Source organism: Lissotriton helveticus, chromosome 3_2 (genome assembly GCF_964261635.1).
Source record: "Lissotriton helveticus chromosome 3_2, aLisHel1.1, whole genome shotgun sequence".
NCBI classification, from domain to species: Eukaryota; Metazoa; Chordata; class Amphibia; order Caudata; family Salamandridae; genus Lissotriton; species Lissotriton helveticus.
Genome location: NC_136062.1, coordinates 467,828,283 through 467,849,526, shown reverse-complemented (window position 1 = coordinate 467,849,526; position 21,244 = coordinate 467,828,283). Strand labels below are relative to the sequence as shown.

The 21,244-nt window shown below is 46.9% G+C and overlaps 1 protein-coding gene across 5 annotated transcripts in view; it reads left to right on the top strand.

The window, feature by feature from the left end:
- LOC144826067 (astacin-like metalloendopeptidase) overlaps window positions 1-21,244 on the top strand; it is a 551,078-nt gene that overhangs the window by 331,098 nt on the left and 198,736 nt on the right. For all 5 annotated transcript variants that reach the window (XM_078684377.1, XM_078684375.1, XM_078684378.1 and 2 more), the window contains one exon: window positions 7,815-7,993. In XM_078684377.1, coding sequence (XP_078540503.1) covers window positions 7,815-7,993 — 179 coding nt within the window. The remainder of the gene's footprint in view (window positions 1-7,814; window positions 7,994-21,244) is intronic.

The window sequence follows — 21,244 nt, the reverse complement described above, 5'->3', positions numbered from 1 at the left end:
CAGAAAAGAAACAGGTCTCCTCATGCTCATACCTCAGAGGACCGTCCTGAGAAGGCCCTTGAAAAGACCACTCAAGGGTCTTCTGGGCGCAGTCCCTCTAAATCTCCTCCATGCAGAGACAATGAGAGCAAGGGTCATGCTTCAGGGTTCAAACATATAGAGAAGATGAGCTCGGAGCCGTCAAAATCACCCCCTAAAGTCAAACATTCATTCAAGAAGCCTGCCTCTTCACCTCCTGAGGTAAAAGTGGAAAAATCTGCATCATCGACGGGTGCGTCGACGAAGGAAATGGCGTTGTCGTCGACGAAAACTGAGGTAAAACTTACTTCTGAGGCTATCTCTCCGTCTACCGTGGCACTGTCGACGACAGTGTCGACGCCGAGATCTGTGGCGACGACGGCATCGACGACGACTGTTACAACAGTCACGACTACGTCGACGACAGCAAATACGGGATCGTTGACAGCAACGACGACGACAGTAACAACAGCGTCGATGACAGCATCGGTTTCTACTGCGATTTCGGCGACGGGCTCGTCAACGAGAGAAAAAAACCCTGAAAATCAGGAAATTACTAGGAGGAGAATCACCCCAGAACTCACCTCTCCAAGTAAGGTGACACCTCTGGTACCATCCCACCTGTTAAAGGAGGAAGACTGAGAGGATGAGGAGGATGATGACGGCCCTTTTGGCTGTGCCAGTAGCCCGTCACAGTTGCATGTAAAGTGCCAAGACGATGACTTGGAGGACGAATATGAGGGGTATCAGGATCGTCCCCAGTAACACTATCGGCAGGAGTATCAGAAGGAGATGGTTAGCGTTCCGTCTTCGTTACTGACGGATCTGCAGTTTATGCTCGAGGATTATAAAAGAGGCATCCTATACCTCATACCTCTCAAGAGATACCAGTCGCTACACCTCACCTACGCTCTAGCCCAAGTACGCCAGTGCGACAACGAGAAATTTTACCGGAGCCCTTGCCTAGATCACCACAACCAAGGTCTCAACAAGAACCAGTGACCACTGATGATGAACAGGAAGAGGGAGAGATAACAGACCCCAGAAAAGAGTGCGATGATTATCTTATTCCATCACCTTCGTCACCTTCACCGAAACCTGTAGACTCTCCGCCGGAGGATATCAGGGGGGTTTCATAATTTCATGGGGAGATCTACAAAGAGATTGGTGCTCACCATGTCATCTGACAAGATGGAGTGTTTCTTGAACGATTTCAAGGAGCCATACCACAAGATATTTCGGTCTCTCCCGATTGTCAGTCATGTATGGGAAGAGGGTCTAAAGGTCATGGAGACACCAGCAACAGTGACTCCAGTACTCGCCAGGCTGGACATGAAATATAAAGCTCCTTCGGATGCTCCAGCTTGTCTACTAGGACACCCGAGCCAGACTCAGTTATAACCCAGGCGGCACAGCAGAAATCGAGGAATCCATCTGCTCCTATTACGACACCTCCAGACAGAGAGGGTAGGCGCTTAGACAATGCGGGGAAGAGGTTTTCTTCCATGTCTACCCTTCTAGTCAATGCGGCGAATGCTCTGGCCTTTCTGGGCAGGTACGATAGGCAGATGTGGTGTGAACTCTCGCCTTACATAGACCGCATTCCAGAACCTGATAGACAGGAGACCATAAAGATTCTTCAAGAAGGAGAAAGGACTTCGGCTGAAGTCATTGATTGTGCGATGGACATCGCGACCACAGCCTTCAGATCTCTGGGAGGAGCGGCAGTCCTATGCAAGCAAGGATGGTTGAGTGCAACAGCATTTGGGCCTGAAGACCGGAAAAAAATCTTGGACCTTCCCTTTAATGGAGAGGATTTGTTCGGAAAACATATCGACAAGGCACTGCAAAGTATCAAAAAAGATACCGATACCGCAAAATCACTAGGAACGCTACAATATCGGAAGGTTTCTTTTCGAGGCTCTAGAGGTAGAGGCCAATCATCTTATAGAGGAGGATACCAGCAGGGCAGATACATTTTTTACTCCACCTCATTCCAGCCTTACATTCAACAGTATACACAACGACAAACAGGAGGCTACACAAAATTTGCTCCTAGAGGAAGAGGAGTTCGGCAGGGGAAGGACAATACCAGATGACAATGACAACCTTCAGGATCCAGCTACAGCTATCCTTTTTTCCGTCACATGTTCCCCTGGGTGGAAGTATTGCTTGCCATCTCTAGAATTGGCAGCAAATAATTACGGACCAATGGGTCCTCAACATAATACAATTCGGACACACTCTAGAACTTCTACAAACGCCATCTTGTACACTGCCGAAACATCAGGAGGTCAAGCACTTACATCAGGTGAGTCGGGAGATTCGGACAATGCTCAGGAAGGGAGCAACAGAACAGGCGCCCGAACTCCCAGAGGGGAAGGGGATTCTATTCCCGATTTTTCCTAGTCAAGGAAAACGTTCGCCAATGGCGTCCTATTATGGACCTCAGGTCCCTAAACACCGACCTCAAGAAACAATCTTTCAGGATGGTTTCCCTCCAAGACATTCTGCTGCTCTTAGACCCAGGAGATCATATGACCACATTAGACCTATAGGATGCGCACTTTCACATCCCCATCCACCCTTCCCACAGGCAGTATCTTCAGTTCATGGTAGCCGGAGACCATTACCAAGTCAACGTACTGCCGTTCGGCCTGAAATCAGCCCCGAGAATTTTTACAAAGGGCCTAGCTCCAGTGGCAGCTGTTCTAAGAAAACAGAAACACCAGGTATTTCCTTACCTCAACTAATGGTTTGTCAAATCGCCATCTGCAGCATCGCCCCGGCGTCAACAGCGGCTTGCGTGGAGTTGTTTGCCAGGCTAGGTCTGACTATATGTAACAAAAGCGGGAGGTACCCTAATATTAAAATAGGGACAGGGTGAATACAAACCAAAACCGGAAGTGACTTCGTTGGACGCAGGGAGGCTGCGTGTTATCCCCAAGGCCTGTCAGGAGAAATTTTAAACAAAACCATTAAAGTGATCTACACAGACACCAAACTCACTGTATAAAACCCATGGATGGTTTCGATTTAAGTCGGTATCCAGTCCTGACTTACAAGTTGATCTAAATAGGCTCCTTGACGGCCCCCCCCTGCACTTTGAGATCCGGTCTCTATAGTTCATGTTTTTATTTTAACAAGACGGTGGCTCCAACGAATGTGATATGTCTCTGGGCATTGACTCAGTGGCTTAACTTTTGGGATATCACCAAGATCCGGTGCCTTCATTTCATTGTCTTAATGTTGATAAGGAGGAAACACAGCCTTCCTTAGATAAGAGAAAACTGTCCCGTAGAAGGTGAACATCTGTTAACTCACCGAAACGCTGTGTAGACCTTGTCTTCTAAGAATGTCATTATGAAATGTTTTTATGTACCAAAGGTTTTTAAACTCTTTATTGTAATAAATATATGAAAAAAAAGGGAACACTATTTTTGCTTTTGCATTCTGTTGATTGTGTTGTGTTGTGCTGACGTACCTTAGATTGTAATACTTTCAGTCGTCAATAGGCTTTTATCAACAAAGTTCTGTGATGTAGCTTGGGTAAATTTGTACCTCCAAGTTGGGACACTCTTTGACTTTAGGTCTGACTTTAAAGAAGGAAAATTCATCCCTTCGGTCTACACAAAACATCACCTTCTTGGGAGCTATACTAAACACAGAGGTAAACAAAGCGTTTCCCTCCAAGGAAAGGCAGCGGAGAATAATATCTCTATCCCAGGAGTTTACAAGAAAAAGGTGTCTTTCAGTATGCAAGTACAAATCATTGCTGGGAATAATGTCATCTTGCCTTCCCCTCGAACCTTTCTGCAGGTTAAGGATGTGTCCGTTGCAACTGGATCAACAATGGCATCAGGCGAAGGGATCCTTCGACGACATAGTCAAGGTAACGTAGGCCATGATCCAAGCAACAAAATGGTGGACCCAAAGGCAGAACGTCTTGCAGGGTCTTTTATTCCTTACCGAACCAGCCCCATTGGTAACTACTACAGATGTGTCCCTGGAAGGCTGGGGAGTGTTCCTTCAGGACCTCCCATTCAGCGATCGCTGGAAGTTGCACGAACAGCAAATACACATTAACTTATTGGAACTCAGAGCCGTCCGCTTGGTATTGCTGGCATTCTTACCAAGAATACAAGGTTCAGTGGGACTAATAGGAACAGACAACACAACAGCCATGCACTACTTAAACAAACAGGCAGGTACAAGATCACTCTCCCTGTCTCAGGAAGCCCAGATGATATGGGAATGGGCGCTGCAACATAAAATATCCATAACAGCGGAACATCTCCCATGGGACCAGAACGTCAACGCAGATACTCTCAGCAGGCTCAAATCCACCTGCCACGAGTGGGAGATCGACCAGGGGATTCTAGACAGCATCTTCCAAAGATGGGGAGAACCGACATTAGACCTATTATTATTATTATTATTATTATTACAACAGCAGAGAACAAGAAATGCCAGTTCTTCGCAAGCTGGCTTCCCCAACGGGGATCTTGTAGGAATGCGTTTTTGATGGCAAGGTCAGGCGTCTTTGCCTTAGCCTTTCCTCCAATTCCCCTCCTGCCACGCATTCTTACGAAGATCAAGAAGAAACCGTGCTAGATAATCCTGATATCCCCATGGTGGCCCCATGGTTCCGTGAACACTGGTTCACGGAACCTCTGCTACTGTCGGAGGTCCAACCGATTCGCCTCCAACCAATACCGTCGCTCCTGATGATGTCCCGGGACAAGTGCTCCATCCGGACCCGAGATCACTACACTTAACAGCCTGGCTCCTGAACACTGCGAATTTCAACATCTGAAGATTTCAGCAGAGTGCAGAGAGATCCTATTGAGGGCCAGAGCAGATAGTACTGACAAAACATACAGTATGAAATGGAAGAGATTCCGTTTATGGTGCAAAAGCTGTAACATTCATTCTCTGAATTTGGCAGCGCCTGAGATTATTCCATACATTTTATTGTTGGCAAAATCGGGTTTGACCCATGCATCTATTAAGGTACATTTAGCCGCTATATCACGCTACAGATGGACTTCCTCAGGTCCATCTTTATGGTCCACAAGACTCAGCAAACAATTCATGAAGGGATTGTTCTGAGTTTTTCCTCCAGTAAAGCCTCCACCACCTCTCTGGCAGTTGAACATTGTACTTTCTCAATTATTGAAACAGCCCTTCGAGCCAATACACAGGGCAGATCTTAAATTTCTATCGTGGAAAGTTGCGCTTCTCATAGCTCTCACTTCAGCCAATAGAGTGCGGGAGTTACAGGGTCTCACGATTCAAGACCCTTTCTTGAAATTTAAGGAGCACAGAATAATACTCAGGACTAATTCAAAGTTTATTCCAAAAGTGCCGACTGACTTTCATTTAAATAAGCTGCTAACTCTCGTAAGTTTTTTTCTTCTACCAACAACAGCGGCGGAAAGAGCTCTCCGCTCGCTGGATGTCCAAAGCTGTCTCAAATTCTATTTACAAATGACTAGACCCTTCTGCAAGTCTTCACAACTTTTTGTCTCTTCAGCGCACCCAGGAAGGGTTTCCCTTTGTAAAAAACAGGTATTGCCAGATGGATTTCCAGTGCAATAGAGTATGGCCATCAGGCAGCAGGGAAAGCCTTTGAATGCACAAGTTCGTGCACATTCTACAAGAGCAGTGTCCACCTCCACTGCTTTGTTTGCTGGAGTACCGATCCAGGATATCTGCAGGGCATATACCTGGAAGAGTATGCACACCTTCACCAGGCATTACTGTTTGGATGCAGCCGCAGAGAGAGAGATGTGGCGGAGGGAGAAGCGATGCTAAGAAACTTTATCCAGTAACGGTGAGTCCTCTGTTCCATCCCTCCGTCCTTTTCTTGTTACAAATGCACATTTTTTATTTTTTTTTATTGTTATGTTTGATAAGAGTGATTACAATACTGTTAGGCAAAATTTTAAGAGGAATATGTATAGATAGATGATGTCTTACGTAACTGTACCAGATCTGCATTTAGGCAAAAAAAAAGAAATAAAAAAAAAGAAATGTTCCACTGCTCACTATTCTGATTCAGGCCTGTGAATCTATGAAAGCTCCAATACTAGAGTAAGAAAACAAGTTACTTACCTGTAACTGTTGTTCTCCAGCATTGGAAGCTTTCATAGATTCACATGCAACCCACCCTCCTCCCCTGAGAGGCTCACCCCAGATTTCGCACACAAGGTGTTTATGGCACAAGTGCACGAAAATCTGAGGGGCAAAAGGTTCTCTCAGGAGTGGTCTAGAGTGTGAGTTCTGATTGGTTCAGGGCCAAGTTTAGTCTCTTTTACATAACAAAGGTTATTGGTTGCAAAAGGGAAATGGGCCTAGGCCTCTTTTCAGTTTGCTGTACTGCTAAGCATTGCTCTTTTATGTGCCGGAGACTCCCGTCTCGATGACGGGGAATGATTCAGGCATGTGAATCTATGAAAGCTTCCAATACTGGAGAACTACAGTTACAGGTAAGTAACTTGTTTTCTTGTTGTTAATGGTAACTGTGAGAGTGTGGGACCCAAAGGCTTTATAGACAACCCTTTGTGGTTAATGGTAGGGGTGAGATTCAGGAATTCCAAGGGATAGGAGACAGGCCTTTGTGGTTAATGGTAGCTGTGAGAGTCTGGGATCTAAATGCATAGTAGACGGGACTTTGTGGTTAGTGATAGCTGTGAAGGTCTGTGATCCCATGGCTTAAGAGACAGGCCATTGTAGTTAGTGATCATGGCGAAAGTCTGGGATCCCAAGGCAAAGGAGACGAGCCCCTGTGGTTAATGATAGTGGTGAGAGCCTGGGGTCCCAAGGCATAAAATACGGGCCTTTGTGGTTAATGGTACCAGTGATAGTCTGCTATCCCAAGTCATAAGAGACAGGAGTTTATGGGTAATAGTTGTAGTGAATGTCTGGGATCCCAAGGCATAAGATACAGGCCTTTGTCATAAATGGTAGCAATGAAAGTCTGCTATCTCAAAGCAAAAGAGACAGACGTTTTAGGTTAAAGTAGTAGTGAGAGTCTGGGATCCCAAGGCTTTGGAGGCGGGCCTTTGTGATTAATGGTAGTGGTGAGAGTGTGAGATTCGGAGGCGTAGGACACGGGCTATTGTGGTTAATGATAGTTGTGAGAATCTGGGTTTGCAAGGCATAGGACATGGGCCTTTGTGGTTAATGATAGCGCTGAGATGAGAGTCTGGGATCCTACGGCATAAGAGATGGGACTTTGTAGTTAATGGTAGCGGTGAGCGTCTGGGATCCCAAGGTATAGGAGGTGGGCCTTTGTTTTACCTCTGAATCTTACTGACTTTTTTCTTCTAGATGAACTCCACATTGTTTTGTATGAGTAGCTAGTGTACTGCTGTTTCCCTTTGCATTCTAGCATTACCTGCCTGTCTCAGTAGTATAATTTTCACTCCTATTTACATTGGCTGGGATTGTAAATTCAAATCTGAATCGGCCAGCGACAATGCTGAACTAGTCAGCCAGTTCCATGTAGCCGAATAGTTCAAAAGAACGGAGGCTGGCTCAAAGGCCAGCCTATCTCAAAGCAGCCAGAGGGAGGCACTTCCGTCCCGACAGTGACCAAAGTGTAACCCAGAATGGCAGACCCTAGCCAAGGCTCACCCCAATTTACATATATTAGAACGGTGGTGGTCCCAGAGAAGAGATAATAGGCTCACTTAAGAACAGAAACAGCAGCTCTATTGCACGAGGTGTGTCACTGGTAAAGACAGGTTGAGGTGGAGCTGAGTATCATGTATGTTTTGTGCCATCTTCAGATGCTGGTCCTACATCGGGAAGGTCGGAGGCGGGCAGACCGTATCACTAGAGGAATCAAGCTGCATGTCAAAGGGCATCATCCAGCATGAGGTGGATCACTCGCTGGGATTCTTCCATGAGCACGTGAGAAGTGATCGAGACGAGTATGTGGATGTCCAACTGCAAAACATAGCTGAGGGTATGTAGCATGGTATCCACACACACTGTACCCTTTACCTATCATAGGGCCCAGCCACTGGCGTACCGAGGCCAGCTGACACCACACTAGAGGTCTTAACTACAATTCTAGGGAAGTTCGTTTCATTAGCATTAAAGATAATGTTCAGGGGTCATAATTATGGGTTCAAGTTGAGTAGATGATCTAGATCTTAGGATTGGACTGAGTTATAGAATAAGGCTTAGGCTAAAGAGAAGTAGAAAGGTGAATTTAGGGTGAGAGTAAGGGTTTGGTTCAGAGACAAGGTTAGACATTATGATTAGTTTTATGGCTACAGCGGTACATCTCCCATGGGACCAGAACGTCAAAGCAGATACTCTCAGCAGGCTCAAATCCACCTGCCACGAGTGGGAGATCGACCAGGGGATTCTAGACAGCATCTTCCAAAGATGGGGAGAACCGACATTAGACCTCTTCACAACAGCAGAGAACAAGAAATGCCAGTTCTTCGCAAGCTGGCTTCCCCAACGGGGATCTTGTAGGAATGCGTTTTTGATGGCAAGGTCAGGCGTCTTTGCATCAGCCTCACTAATGGTAGGGTTAGTGTTAGGGTTTTGTGAATGAACTGGTATATTATCTAGATTAATTTGGATTTAGCCTTTTTTGTAGCTTCTTGTTCACCCAACTTCTTGTCTGTTCTCCTTCTCACCCACGATGCACATTAGGGCTATTTTGATGAATGAATGCACATATTGATTACTGTTGTAACCTTTGTGTGGACTACGAGCAGAATCCACTACTATCATATATAACTAATTTATTTACTTCCTTATGGAAGTTCTCATATGTACAACAACATTTAATGTGTACATTGCAAAATAACCTGATACGTTTCACAATATAGTTTCGAATGGATGGTTTGATTTAAAGTGGTGTTTTTAGGACAGCTTATGTCGAAGGATAAATTAATGTTAAGAACATTGATAAGCTTCAGTTTATGGTTTGAAGTTTAGGTTTTGATGTACAGTTTAGCCTACGCTCAGGTTAGCGTAGGCATGGGAAAAGGTTAAGGTTAGGGTTAGTACATGCATAGGTTTTCCTGTAGGATATGGGTTAAAATAGAGATTAATAGTTTGATTTAAGGTTGAGGGATTAGGGTAGGTTAGAGTTACATTTTAGTGAGAGTTTGAATTAATGTCAAGGTTAGCGGCAAGATTACATTTATGGTTTATAGCTCAGATGTTGGTTTACAGTTTAGTGGTTGGGGTTAGGCCAGGCATATTGATAGGTTAGCATTTGGGTTAGTGGAGGAGTAGGCATGGGATTCTGATTGAGCTTTGTTTTAGGGGTAAAGCTGACTTTATGGTTTATTGATGCAAATGATAGTGGGTAGGATTGCTTTAGGCACAGGGAGTTTGAATAGTGGTTAGTTTTATGGTTGAGTGTATGCTTTCAAATCAATTGACCTCCTGGGGTGGGTAAATCAGCAGGTAGCCACAAATCTAATCTGATCATGAGGGCACATCTCATATTCCCCACATGTGATCATCAATTCCCTTTGCGACGCTCCCACATGTAATCTGTGAATGCATTTCATAGTGGTACATTCTTGCAACCAAGCAGATGTCCACAACAACACCAGATCTGACTTTGTGGATGTCCCCTGTCTCAAAGGCTGATATATGTAACATAAAAAGAGGTGTCTTGGAGAGAAGGGTGTCCTGGGTAGTCGGGCAGGCAGAAGAGCATACACAAAGTGTACGCGCAGCGGGCGCGCCGATTGTGCGCCGAAGGCGCGCCAAAGGTAAGCCCGTCTGCACCCGTCCGCGCCTGGACCGCGCCCAGTGCCAGGACCCCTGGCCCCCACCGACGCAAGACGACCCGACACACCTACGACGCCGCGGCCCTCAACGCACTCAACGCCGGCCGGAACCCCGCCTGCTGCCGAGCCGCCCCGAAACTCTTCCACGGACCCTTCACCTGCACAACCTGCAAGTGCACCTGCCTCCGAACATGCACCGCGCCAGCTACGCCGATCCCCAGCAGCGATCTCAAGTGCATCCTGCTCAACACCCGATCCGTCCACAGACACGCCGTCGAGCTCTGGAACCTGCTCGACACAACATCTCCAGACATTGCATTCCTCACCGAAACATGGATGAACGCCTCCTCTGCCCCCGACATCGCCATCGCCATCCCAGAAGGATACAAGATCATCAGGAGGGACCGCGTCAACCAGACCGGAGGAGGCATCGCCATCGTCCACAAGAACACCATCCGCATCACGACAGACGCCGACGACACCTTCCTCGCCGCCGAACACCTCCACTTCCAGATTCACACCGACCCAAAGACGACCCACAGAGGCACCCTCATCTACAGACCCCCAGGACCTCGCACACAATTCGGCGAAGACATCACGGACTTCATCAGCCCACACGCCCTCCCCTCCGCCGACTACATCCTCCTAGGGGACCTCAACTTCCACCTGGAGAACAACAAGGACCGCAACACCGCCGCCCTGCTGGACAACCTCGCAAACCTCGGACTCAAGCAACTGGTCAAAACCCCCACCCACTACGCCGGCCACATGCTTGACCCCGTCTTCTCATCCAGCAAGCACATCGCCTTCAGCCACTCCACCGGACTCCACTGGACCGACCACAGCTGCGTCCACTTCAGCTTCAGAAAAACCACCACCCACCACCACCCGCAACAGGTTCCTCACAGAAGATGGAGCAAGATCACCGCTGACCAGCTCACCACCTCCCTCAGCCAGAACCCACCTGCCAGCACACCGGACCCCAACGAAGCAGCCCGCAACTTCGCGCAGTGGCTGACTGCCTGCGCTGACGACCTCGCACCACTGATGAACCCCCCCAGCAAACCCAGAAGCAAGAAGGCCCCCTGGTTCACCGACGAACTCAAGGACTCCAAGAAGACCTGCCGCACCCTCGAGAAAGCCTGGCTCCTCAACCGGACCACTGACAACATGACCGCCCTCAAAAACGCGACCCGCAGGCACCACCAGCTCATCCGCACCACCAAGAAGAAATCACTGAAGGATCGACTGGACAACAACGCCCAAGACAGCAAGGAACTCTTCAGCATTGTCAAGGAGTTCTCCAACCCCAGCAACGGCAACAACGACATCACCCCGTCACAAGATCTCTGCGACTCTCTCGCCTCGTTCTTCCACCGCAAGATTGCCGACATCCACAACAGCTTCGGCACACCATCCTCGCACCCTACCGTCGAACCAACGCACCCCGCCACGACCCTCCGCACCTGGACCGCAGTGACCACCGAAGACACAGCCCGCATGATGAACACCATCCACTCCGGATCTCCGACTGACCCCTGCCCTCACCACGTCTTCAACAAGGCCGACTCCACCATCGCACCCCAACTCCGAGACGTCATCAACACCTCCTTCGACACCGCCACCTACACGGAGAGCTGGAAGCACGCCGAGCTCAGCGCCCTACTGAAGAAACCAACAGCGGACCCCGCCGACCTCAAAAACTTCCGCCCCATCTCGGTCCTCCCTTTTCCGGCCAAAGTCATCGAGAAGATCGCCAACAGACAGCTTGCCGCCTTCCTCGAGACGAATGGATCCCTCGACCCCTCGCAGTCCGGTTTCAGAGCCAACCACAGCACCGAGACCGCCCTCATCGCAGCCACCGACGACATCCGAGCCCTTCTCGACAATGGGGAAACAGCGGCACTCATTCTCCTGGACCTCTCTGCCGCGTTCGACACTGTCTGCCACCGCACCCTAGTCCAACGCCTCAGCAACACCGGCATCCAAGAAAAGGCACTGAAGTGGATCACCTCGTTCCTCGCTGGAAGAACACAGAGAGTCCGCCTCCCCCCGTTTCGCTCCGAGGCCACCGAAGTCATCTGCGGCGTCCCGCAAGGATCATCACTCAGCCCCACCCTCTTCAACGTCTACATGAGACCTCTCGCAGCCATCGCACGCCAACACAACCTCAACATCATCTCCTATGCCGACGACACCCAGCTGATCCTCTCCCTCACCAACGACCCCGCCACCGCCAGAACCAGCCTCCACGAAGGGATGAAAGACGTCGCCGAGTGGATGAAGAACAGCCGCTTGAAACTGAACTCAGACAAGACGGAAGTCCTCATCCTTGGACCATCATCCTCCGCCTGGGACGACTCCTGGTGGCCCCCAGCCCTGGGCACCGCCCCCAAGCCGACAGACCACGCACGCAACCCGGGCTTCATCCTGGATTCCTCCCTCTCGATGACCAGACAAGTCAACGCCATCTCCTCTTCCTGCTTTCACACCCTCCGCATGCTCCGCAAGATCTTCCGATGGATCCCGATCGAAACCAGGAAGACGGTCACCCAGTCCCTCGTAACCAGCCGGCTGGACTACGGAAACACCCTCTACGCCGGATTCACAGCCAAGCTACAGAAAAGACTACAACGCATCCAGAACGCCTCAGCCCGACTCATCCTGGACATCCCTCGACGCAGCCACATCTCCAGCCACCTGAGGAACCTGCACTGGCTCCCGGTCAACAAGAGGATCACCTTCAGGCTCCTCACCCACGCACACAAGTCTCTCCACAACCTAGGCCCCAAGTACCTCAACGACTGCCTGACCTTCCACACGCCCACCCGCCAGCTACGGTCCGCCAGCCTCGCCCTCGCCGCCGTACCACGCATCCGAAGAGCCACCGCCGGAGGCAGATCCTTCTCCTACCTGGCGGCCAAGACATGGAACTCCCTCCCCATCCACCTTCGGCTGACCCAGGACTACCTCGCCTTCAGGAGACAACTCAAGACCTGGCTGTTCGAGCAGTAGCAGCCCCCTTCCCCCAAGTGCCTTGAGACCCTCCCGGGTGAGTAGCGCGCTATACAAGTGTTTGATTGATTGATTGAAAGTGGAATGCATTTTGAGCACATATAGTATCGGTCTTGGTTGATCACAGTTTTTTAGTTTCCCCAACATTCTCTACTGCTTTTGTGCTCTGTACAGAATGATTCATGTAATGATGCATCTTATTTATGTAGTGGCGCTGTTATAGAAAAATGTGTCTATGTCACATGAGAATGTTTATGGATTATGATTCTCTATCAGACTAAATTGTGAGTTGAAGATTTGGCTACTGTAAAGACAGGGGGGCAGATTTACAAGCCCCTTGCGTCATTTTTGCGCCGCCATTGCGTCACTTTTTGTGATGCAGCAACAGTGTAAAAATGCGGGCCATTTACAACGTGACGCATCTAAGGAGATGCATCACGTTGTAAAGCCCAACTTCACATTATACCTGTGCCAGGTATAATGTATGTAGTGTGGGCGTTCGAACGCAAAAAAGCCTCGTAGAAGTGACGCAGTGAAATCTACAAGATTTCACTGTGCCACTTCTAGGACACGACTGCGTCAAATTCTTACGCCTGCTTGAAGCAGGCATAAGCAGTGACTCAGCACAATGTGGATAGGCCTCCCCCTGCATTGCTGGAGTTGTGTCATGCCTGCGTCACAACTCCAGCAATGCGTGACTTTTACATCAATAGATGCATCAGAATTTCTGATGCATCTGTCAATCCTTGCACCATGGTGCGCCGTATTGTAAATACAAAAACAACAGTTGATGGACAGAATGCGGAACAATGTCATACATTCACCCCAGTACAGAGATCTGCGCCTAAATCCATAGTTTTTTTGCACTCCACACCACCCCAGTTCAGACATATGCAAATCAGCCTTGACCCTGTGCCTCATGGGAACAGTCCAGCCCGAACTGCCAAGCCATGTGTTTCCTGGACCGGAATCAAGCATCCTAGGACCGGTTTCTGGCTATCAGCCGTCTTCAGCCAGGATAGCTTGACTCCAGTGGTGTGGAGAGCATGTGACTCACGTCTGAGCATACCCATCCCACTCGGGGTGACAAATGCAAAAACAACAGTTGATGGACAGAATGCAGAACAATGTCATACATTCACCCCAGTACAGAGATCTGGGCCTAAATCCATCGTTTTTTTTGCACTCCACACCACCCCAGTTCAGACATGGCCATATGCAAATCAGCCTTGACCCTGTGCCTCATGGGAACAGTCCAGTCCGAACTGTCAAGACATGTCTTTCCTGGACCGGAATCAAGCATCCTAGGACCGGTTTCTGGCTATCAGCTGTCTTCAGCCAGGATAGCTTGACTCCAGTGGTGTGGAGAGCATGGGACTCACGTCTGAGCATACCCATCCCACTCGGGTTGACAAATGCAAAAACAACAGTTGATGGACAGAATGCAGAACAATGTCATACATTCACCCCAGTACAGAGATCTGGGCCTAAACCCATCGTTTTTTTGCACTCCACACCACCCCAGTTCAGACATGGCCATATGCAAATCAGCCTTGACCCTGTGCCTCATAGGAACAGTCCAGCCCGAACTGCAAAGCCATGTCTTTCCTGGACCGGAATCAAGCATCCTAGGACCGGTTTCTGGCTATCAGCCATCTCCAGCCAGGATAGCTTGACTCCCGTGGTGTGGAGAGCATGGGACTGACGTCTGAGCATACCCATCCCACTCGGGGTGACAAATGCATTAAACCCAGATCTGTTGACTGGGTGTGAGTGTTTGATTGGTTCAGATGCTCCGTCCATCACCAACCTCTTTTGTACTGCTTTGTTCGCCATAAGTTGGCAGGGTATGCTCAGACGTGAGTCCCTTGTTCACTTTGCCACTGAATTTAAGCAAGCCTGGCTCAAGACGCCTGAAATGCCAGAAACCGGTCCTAGAAAGCTTGTTTCCGGTCCAGGGAAGGCATGGATTGGCAGTTCAGGCTGGACTGTTCCCATGAGGCACAGGGTCAGACTGATTTGCATATGGCCATGTCTGAACTGGGGTCGCAGAGTGGGATAAACAACGGTGATGGATTAAACCCAGATCTGTTGACTGGGTGTGAGTGTTTGATTGGTTCAGATGCTCCGTCCATCACCAACCCCTTTTTTACTGCTTTGTTCGCCATAAGTTGGCAGGGTATGCTCAGACATGAGTCCCTTGCTCACTTTGCCACTGAATTCAAGCAAGCCTGGCTGAAGACGGCTGAAATGCCAGAAACCGGTCCTAGGAAGCTTGTTACCGGTCCAGGGATGGCATGGCTTGGCAGTTCGGGCTGGACTGTTCCCATGAGGCACTGGGTCAGACTGATTTGCAGATGGCCATGTCTGAACTGGGGTGGCAGAGTGGGCTAAAGAACGGTGATGGATTAAACCCAGTTCTGTTGACCGGGTGTGAGTGTTTGATTGGTTCAGATGCTCCGTCCATCACCACCCCCTTTTGTACCGTATTGTAAATACGGCACATCCATAGTGGCGCAAGGGTTTCTCAGGGTGGCGCGGGGAAAGTGACGCATCTTTACAGATGTGTCACTTTCTTGTAAATCTTTCCCCGGGTGTTTGGTGATGGTGCTGCCTTACTGAAAATAAGTGAATATAACTAGCTATGTAGAATACGTAATTGGTGTCAGGTGTTGATGTTCCGGGAACAGGAAGCAAAACTAACCTTTGAACTTGTGTGGACATTTAGATTGCAATACTTGTGGAAGGAAAAAAATGGAATTCACAAAAAGAATTAGGGCCTCATTTATGAAAAGTGACGCATTCCTGAGAGAAAACAGCGATGCATCACTTTTATTGTGCCCTCCTTGCGATACCAATGATGCGTCATAGTTACAGTATGATGCATCATGTCGCTAGGAGTTACAGATACATCCGTATTTCTGACTTTTCTGTAGGCGTAAAAATGATGCATTGCTGTAGTGTGTCACAAAAGTTACGCAAGTCCAGTAATGGGTTATTACACATGAGCAAGTCCCAGGTGAAATGTGCCTGCGTCAGTCTTACGCCTGCCATGAGCAGGCTTAACATATTGACACATTTGCGTCCTAGAAGTGGCGCAGTAAAATCTTGTAGATTTCATTGCGTCACTTCTACGACTCTTTCTTGCGTCAGAACGCCCCCCCTGCATACATTATACTTGTCACAGGTATAATGTGGCACAGGGGTTTACAAAGTGACGCATCTAGGTAGATGCATCACTTTGTTAGTCTGATGCGACAAGGCTAATTTTTTACGCCGCTGGCACGTCACAACACACCAGCAGCGCAAAAGTGACGCAAGGGCTCATAAATAAGCCCCTGAATTTTGCCCTTTTGTTGAGAATTTTAGTGGTGTCTGCCGAAGAAAGTGAGTGTTGCTGTTCTGTAGTTCACCAAAGCCAACAGGGGACAGAGTTCGCGATCAGAGGAATTCCATAACTGGTCAAGCCATGATGCAGGTTTCAAGCGCTGGTGAGGTGAAAGCTCTTCGGCAGTGCAGTTTGATACAAGGGGACCTCTTTGTAGGACATCAGAGTCTGTATGCTACTTTACTGCATGGCATGGTGTCTGTATTGGATTGAGTTGTGACATGACCCCTTTCTTCTTTGTACACCAGATGTACTGGTCCACTTCCACTTAAGGGTGACGCCTCTTGGTACATTTAAGCTTCCTTTATTTTCATTAAAGCAACAACTGGAGTTTATATCAACCAAATCGCCAACTAACAATTTACTCCACTATAGATTCCCAACCCACCAACATTTTCATATGACATAGAGGCGTTCTATAATGACTCAACTCACAACATAACGCCTTTCCTTAAATATGTAAATGTGTTAAAGAAATATTTTTAAAGAGAATGAAAATACAATACAAATTGTGATATTAATGGAAGTTGCATAACAAATGTTAAAGAGAGATCAATAAATATATAGTAAAGTGACATACAATCCTTGATATTCACATCTCGTAATCCAAGGATACGAATCTTAAATACTGCTCACCTGCATTTATGGTCCATGCCAAACAACACAAGGCAGAACAGAAACCCCCCCAGTTTCAAATAATCTTAGCCATCTTTCTTCTGGTACAAAATTTACTAAAAGAGCTGGCTACTCTTAGACCATCCTGACATGAACTGTTTAACACCTTGTATCTTTACCGCACCCTAGGGGTCCACAGTGGCAGCTGACAACATTAAAATATGGCGGGCACGATGCCCTAAAATCTCACCATTTATGTTGCATGGAGCCATGCTTGGTGTCTCTCTCCTCGGCGGGCACTACAGCAGGCAGCATGAGGATTGGTTGAGGAAGGCTAATCCAGTGCTCATTTTGCAGCTGGGGGCCTCTGGCTGCAATCCCTCAGCTGTTTCTCGGCCCTGGGATCGTGCAGGTTGAAGTGTACATGTCACAGCCGGCCAATCTGACATGCGCACTGGCAGGGGCTGCAGTAACAGTGCAATTGCACAAATCAGCCCCACCCCCTGCCCTTGCGATGTAACACCTCAACGATGTCCAAAATGAAACGGTATTTACTACTATTTTATTAATGTGTGTGCCTGCTGCGCGCACAGTATGCAGGGCAGCGCTCCTGTGCTATAATGGAGGAGCCGCTACTGGATGTCCATCAACCTCTCATTTGTTCAAATTACTATTCCTCAAGCTGGACGTGATCCACTGTTTCCCATCTTCAATCGTACTAACTTCTACAGTCCGTTTCACATTAGTGACCTGAGAGTATCTTTTTTACACACCTTTTCCCTTGATTTCAAACACAGTTTCCACGCTTCCAGTTATTAGAATGGATGTTCTTTTCTCCTTGCTAATCTCATTTTATATTTCCTCTTATGTTTACATTTCATTGTATCCTCATCGTAGGCGTTCTTGCATTTTACTTCCCTCTTTAATCACAAAGGCACCAACATTGAACTTAGTAACCACTCACTGAGACATTCATATAGTTATTGTCATTTGTCACAGGGCAGTGGGAATAAGAAAATTATTTCAAGGTGTGTGTCACAGCTCTGCCTTCCAACAACACCATCTAAATTAAAATGCCAGTCATTCTATTCATGGGCTCCATCAGCCCCTTTGATTCAGCAGAGTATAATTCAGTTCAGTGATCTTCAACACCTGCAGTCCTGATACAAATTGCACACCATTCGGTATTATTTTAGTCTGGGACAACCATTCTCTTAAAAGCTCTTCTTTCAAGAACTGTTTCAATTTGTGATTGAAATTTATTTAGAATAATAAGCAACCAATGTTAATAAAAGATTCATACTTGTAGCCATCATCTCAAGAGGTCCCATAAGTCCATACCTGGTTTATACCAAAGAGATATCGGCAAAGCCACAGGAGACTGATGCGTCATTAGCTATCGTGTTTGTCCCTAGTTGTACAGTGGTAATGTTCTTTAACTGTAGCCTCCATCATGTCATCTATTCTTGGTTATCAATTTTGAATGTTGGTCTTTCTTATACTCATGTCCATATGTTTTTCATATGCTAACTTATCTTCTCACACATTTTACTCCAGTGGAAAACTACGTTCACCCTCTTCTCAAACTACCTTTTTGTATTTGCAGCCAGCCTTCGATGCCTATACCGCTTTGGCTTTATTTGGATCTTCCCTTTTTGACAATCCTTTCACAACTACTCCTTCCACTTTCATCACAGTGTGTTTTTTTCACCTTTTCCATCATTTGCCTTCCTATAATTGCATTTCTCCCATCTACATTATTTTTTCAACTAGTATCTTCACATGCACCTCCCAAGACTGGCAATCTAGAAGGACAATCTGCAGTCTAATTTCTCCCACCTGTCACATATTCAAATGTGAAATTATATTCTATTATACATTCAATCAAATGTGCAATCCATGGAGTAGCCCTCTCTGGACCTTCAAAGGAAAATATTTACACTAAGGACTCATGTCCACAGCTAAGTACAAAAGGGTTAACCTCACAGGAAGAAAGATGAATACCTTAACTGCATCCCTAAGGTGAATCTCAATGACTGAGTAGCATTCTCCTGCCCCAGGTCGTGCTCCAGAGGCAAACCCAATAACCACTTCTGGCCTTCACCTCCTGTGACATCACTGCTCCTAATCCTCTCAAACTGGCATCAGTGGTAGCTGTTGAATCCCTGTTTACATCAAAACTGCTCAACGCCGTAGCAGTCACCTCGTCTGTGGTATCAAAAGCACTCCGTCTCTCCAAACAAATTCTAGTTTTTCTTCATCATTGCATGGAACAGAGAAATAGTTTTGGCAAAACCCTTTGGAGACTGTGGCTAATACACTTCCAACCCCAGGAATGAATGAAGTTAATCTTTGCATGTGGGTGCTGGCATATTTGCTACTGAGTCCACTAAAATCTCCTTAGGCTTGATCCCTTCCATGGTGACCCTATGATCTAAATATTCAACAGTTCTCAGTCTGTACTGTTCTTTTATAATAAATCCCTTCTCCTCCAACCTCGTTAGGACATTGCATAACACAGCATCATGTTCCTCACGGTTGTACATCAGCAAATCATTGACTAAATATCAATTTGCAGAAATATAAATAGTCGATATATTGAGTACCAAGGTTTTGTGAAGGTAAGCATATATAGGTACATATACATTTCTACGTATGTGCATTTAAGTACAGTGAACCTCTACATAAGCCACAATGTTTTTGCCTATTGATATTTCCCCCAGGATATTCTGGCAGTATAACATTTTTCCACATCATATCCATAAATCCTCATGTCATCACTAAATGTCAAAACCTTCTCAATCCCTCCTTACAACAAGCATTGGCATAGCCAATAGGTCTCGCCTTTGGGGCCTTATAAGCGTTCAGTTATCCAGCGCAAAATCCTAGGTGCAACAACAACTGTTGCATGGTTAAACACTTATAAGGTCCGAAAGGTGAGACGTATTGGCTATGCCAATGCTTGTTTCTTTAAGGATCTGTATGAGTAACTAAATTCAATGAAAACATATTGAGAAGGGGTTTGCTGCCGACAGCCTGCCTCTCCCTGCAGAGCCTGTCCAGCAGGAGTCATCACTAGGATCAATCTCTTCGAGACGCAAACGTAGGCATTTGCTTTGACAACTTTGCTGAACTCCTCCTAGTTGCACGTCTGAAATAAAGGGTTATGACATGTGATCTGGCTAGCTAAATCACCTGACTGAGGTTAGCAATGGCAGGAAGCTGAGAAGCAGATTTTCCTGTTTTGTGATAGGAAACTTTGTTAACTTCCAAGGGATCTGGCCTATAACGGATTAACAAATGAATACTTGTTAATATTGTTTTTTCCTGATAACACTTGTTTAGTGTGAGAGAAATGTGCATATGTATAATGATGTTAAATTACGCATGATGCAAAACTGCCTTTTGACGTTATATTTTAGTGCAAAATGTGCCCTAGCGGCCATGCGGAATGCGAGCGCACTTTCAGCACGTAAAGAGCAAAAAGCACAAGTGCCACAAACATTATCTCCTCGCATTAGTCGTACACGCCGTTCCACTGCTCTCGCTGTAAATTTCTGCCGAAAGCGGCACGCAACTATGCAACATGTCATAATTCCTCAAATTTAGCATAAAAGCGTTAATGCAAAATTACCCAAATTTATTTAAGAATATCCAGTGCAAGTGACATTTTACCGAGGCCTATAGTTTAGTTCACAGTTTTTTAATATCATCTCGTGTCAGCTGCTCAAGCACATGCCGGGAAAATAGAACATTTCTATCTTCCAGAGTTCAACTCCAAATAGCAGGAGGTCGAATCTACGGAGTGCGTGTTGAGTTAACTGCCTAGCTAAATTGTCCTTAAAATTACATAACCGTACATCCATTCACTTGGCCCTAATGTGTTCAAGTCAGCCTATTCCCGCTAAACTATTTCCCCTCTGTTACCATCATTGTACAGACCGCATACTCCATGGACGGTATTTTCTCCATATAATCCAGGCAAAATGAGAATGTCAATTTCTCTCTGGCCACAGGCGAATAAGTAGTTATATTTTTTCAGTGTCGATTACTTCGGATGGATAGCGTCACACCAAAGCTTTTTGTAACCCCATTTTCCGCAGTGATATTATCTCAGGAGGCTTGCCTGGATAATCAGTGAGGGAAAGGGAGAGGAATATGTTGGGTTTTAGCAACCTTCATCTCTACCCTTGTTTACATTTAATAAACTTGGTGCTACAGCACCTAAATGTGCGAATGACGAGAAAACAAGCCAGCGTGCCCGCTTTCTTCCGTTGGTGCAATCAATGCTCAGAAAGAATCCCTTGAGTGTGCAGTATGTGTTTGTGGGACTGGGAATTCTGTTGGGAGTTATACCATTTGCATAGTGACTTATGTTTGACATACTTATATCTTGATGCTGTACTACACATTAATATTTTTTTGAGAGCGT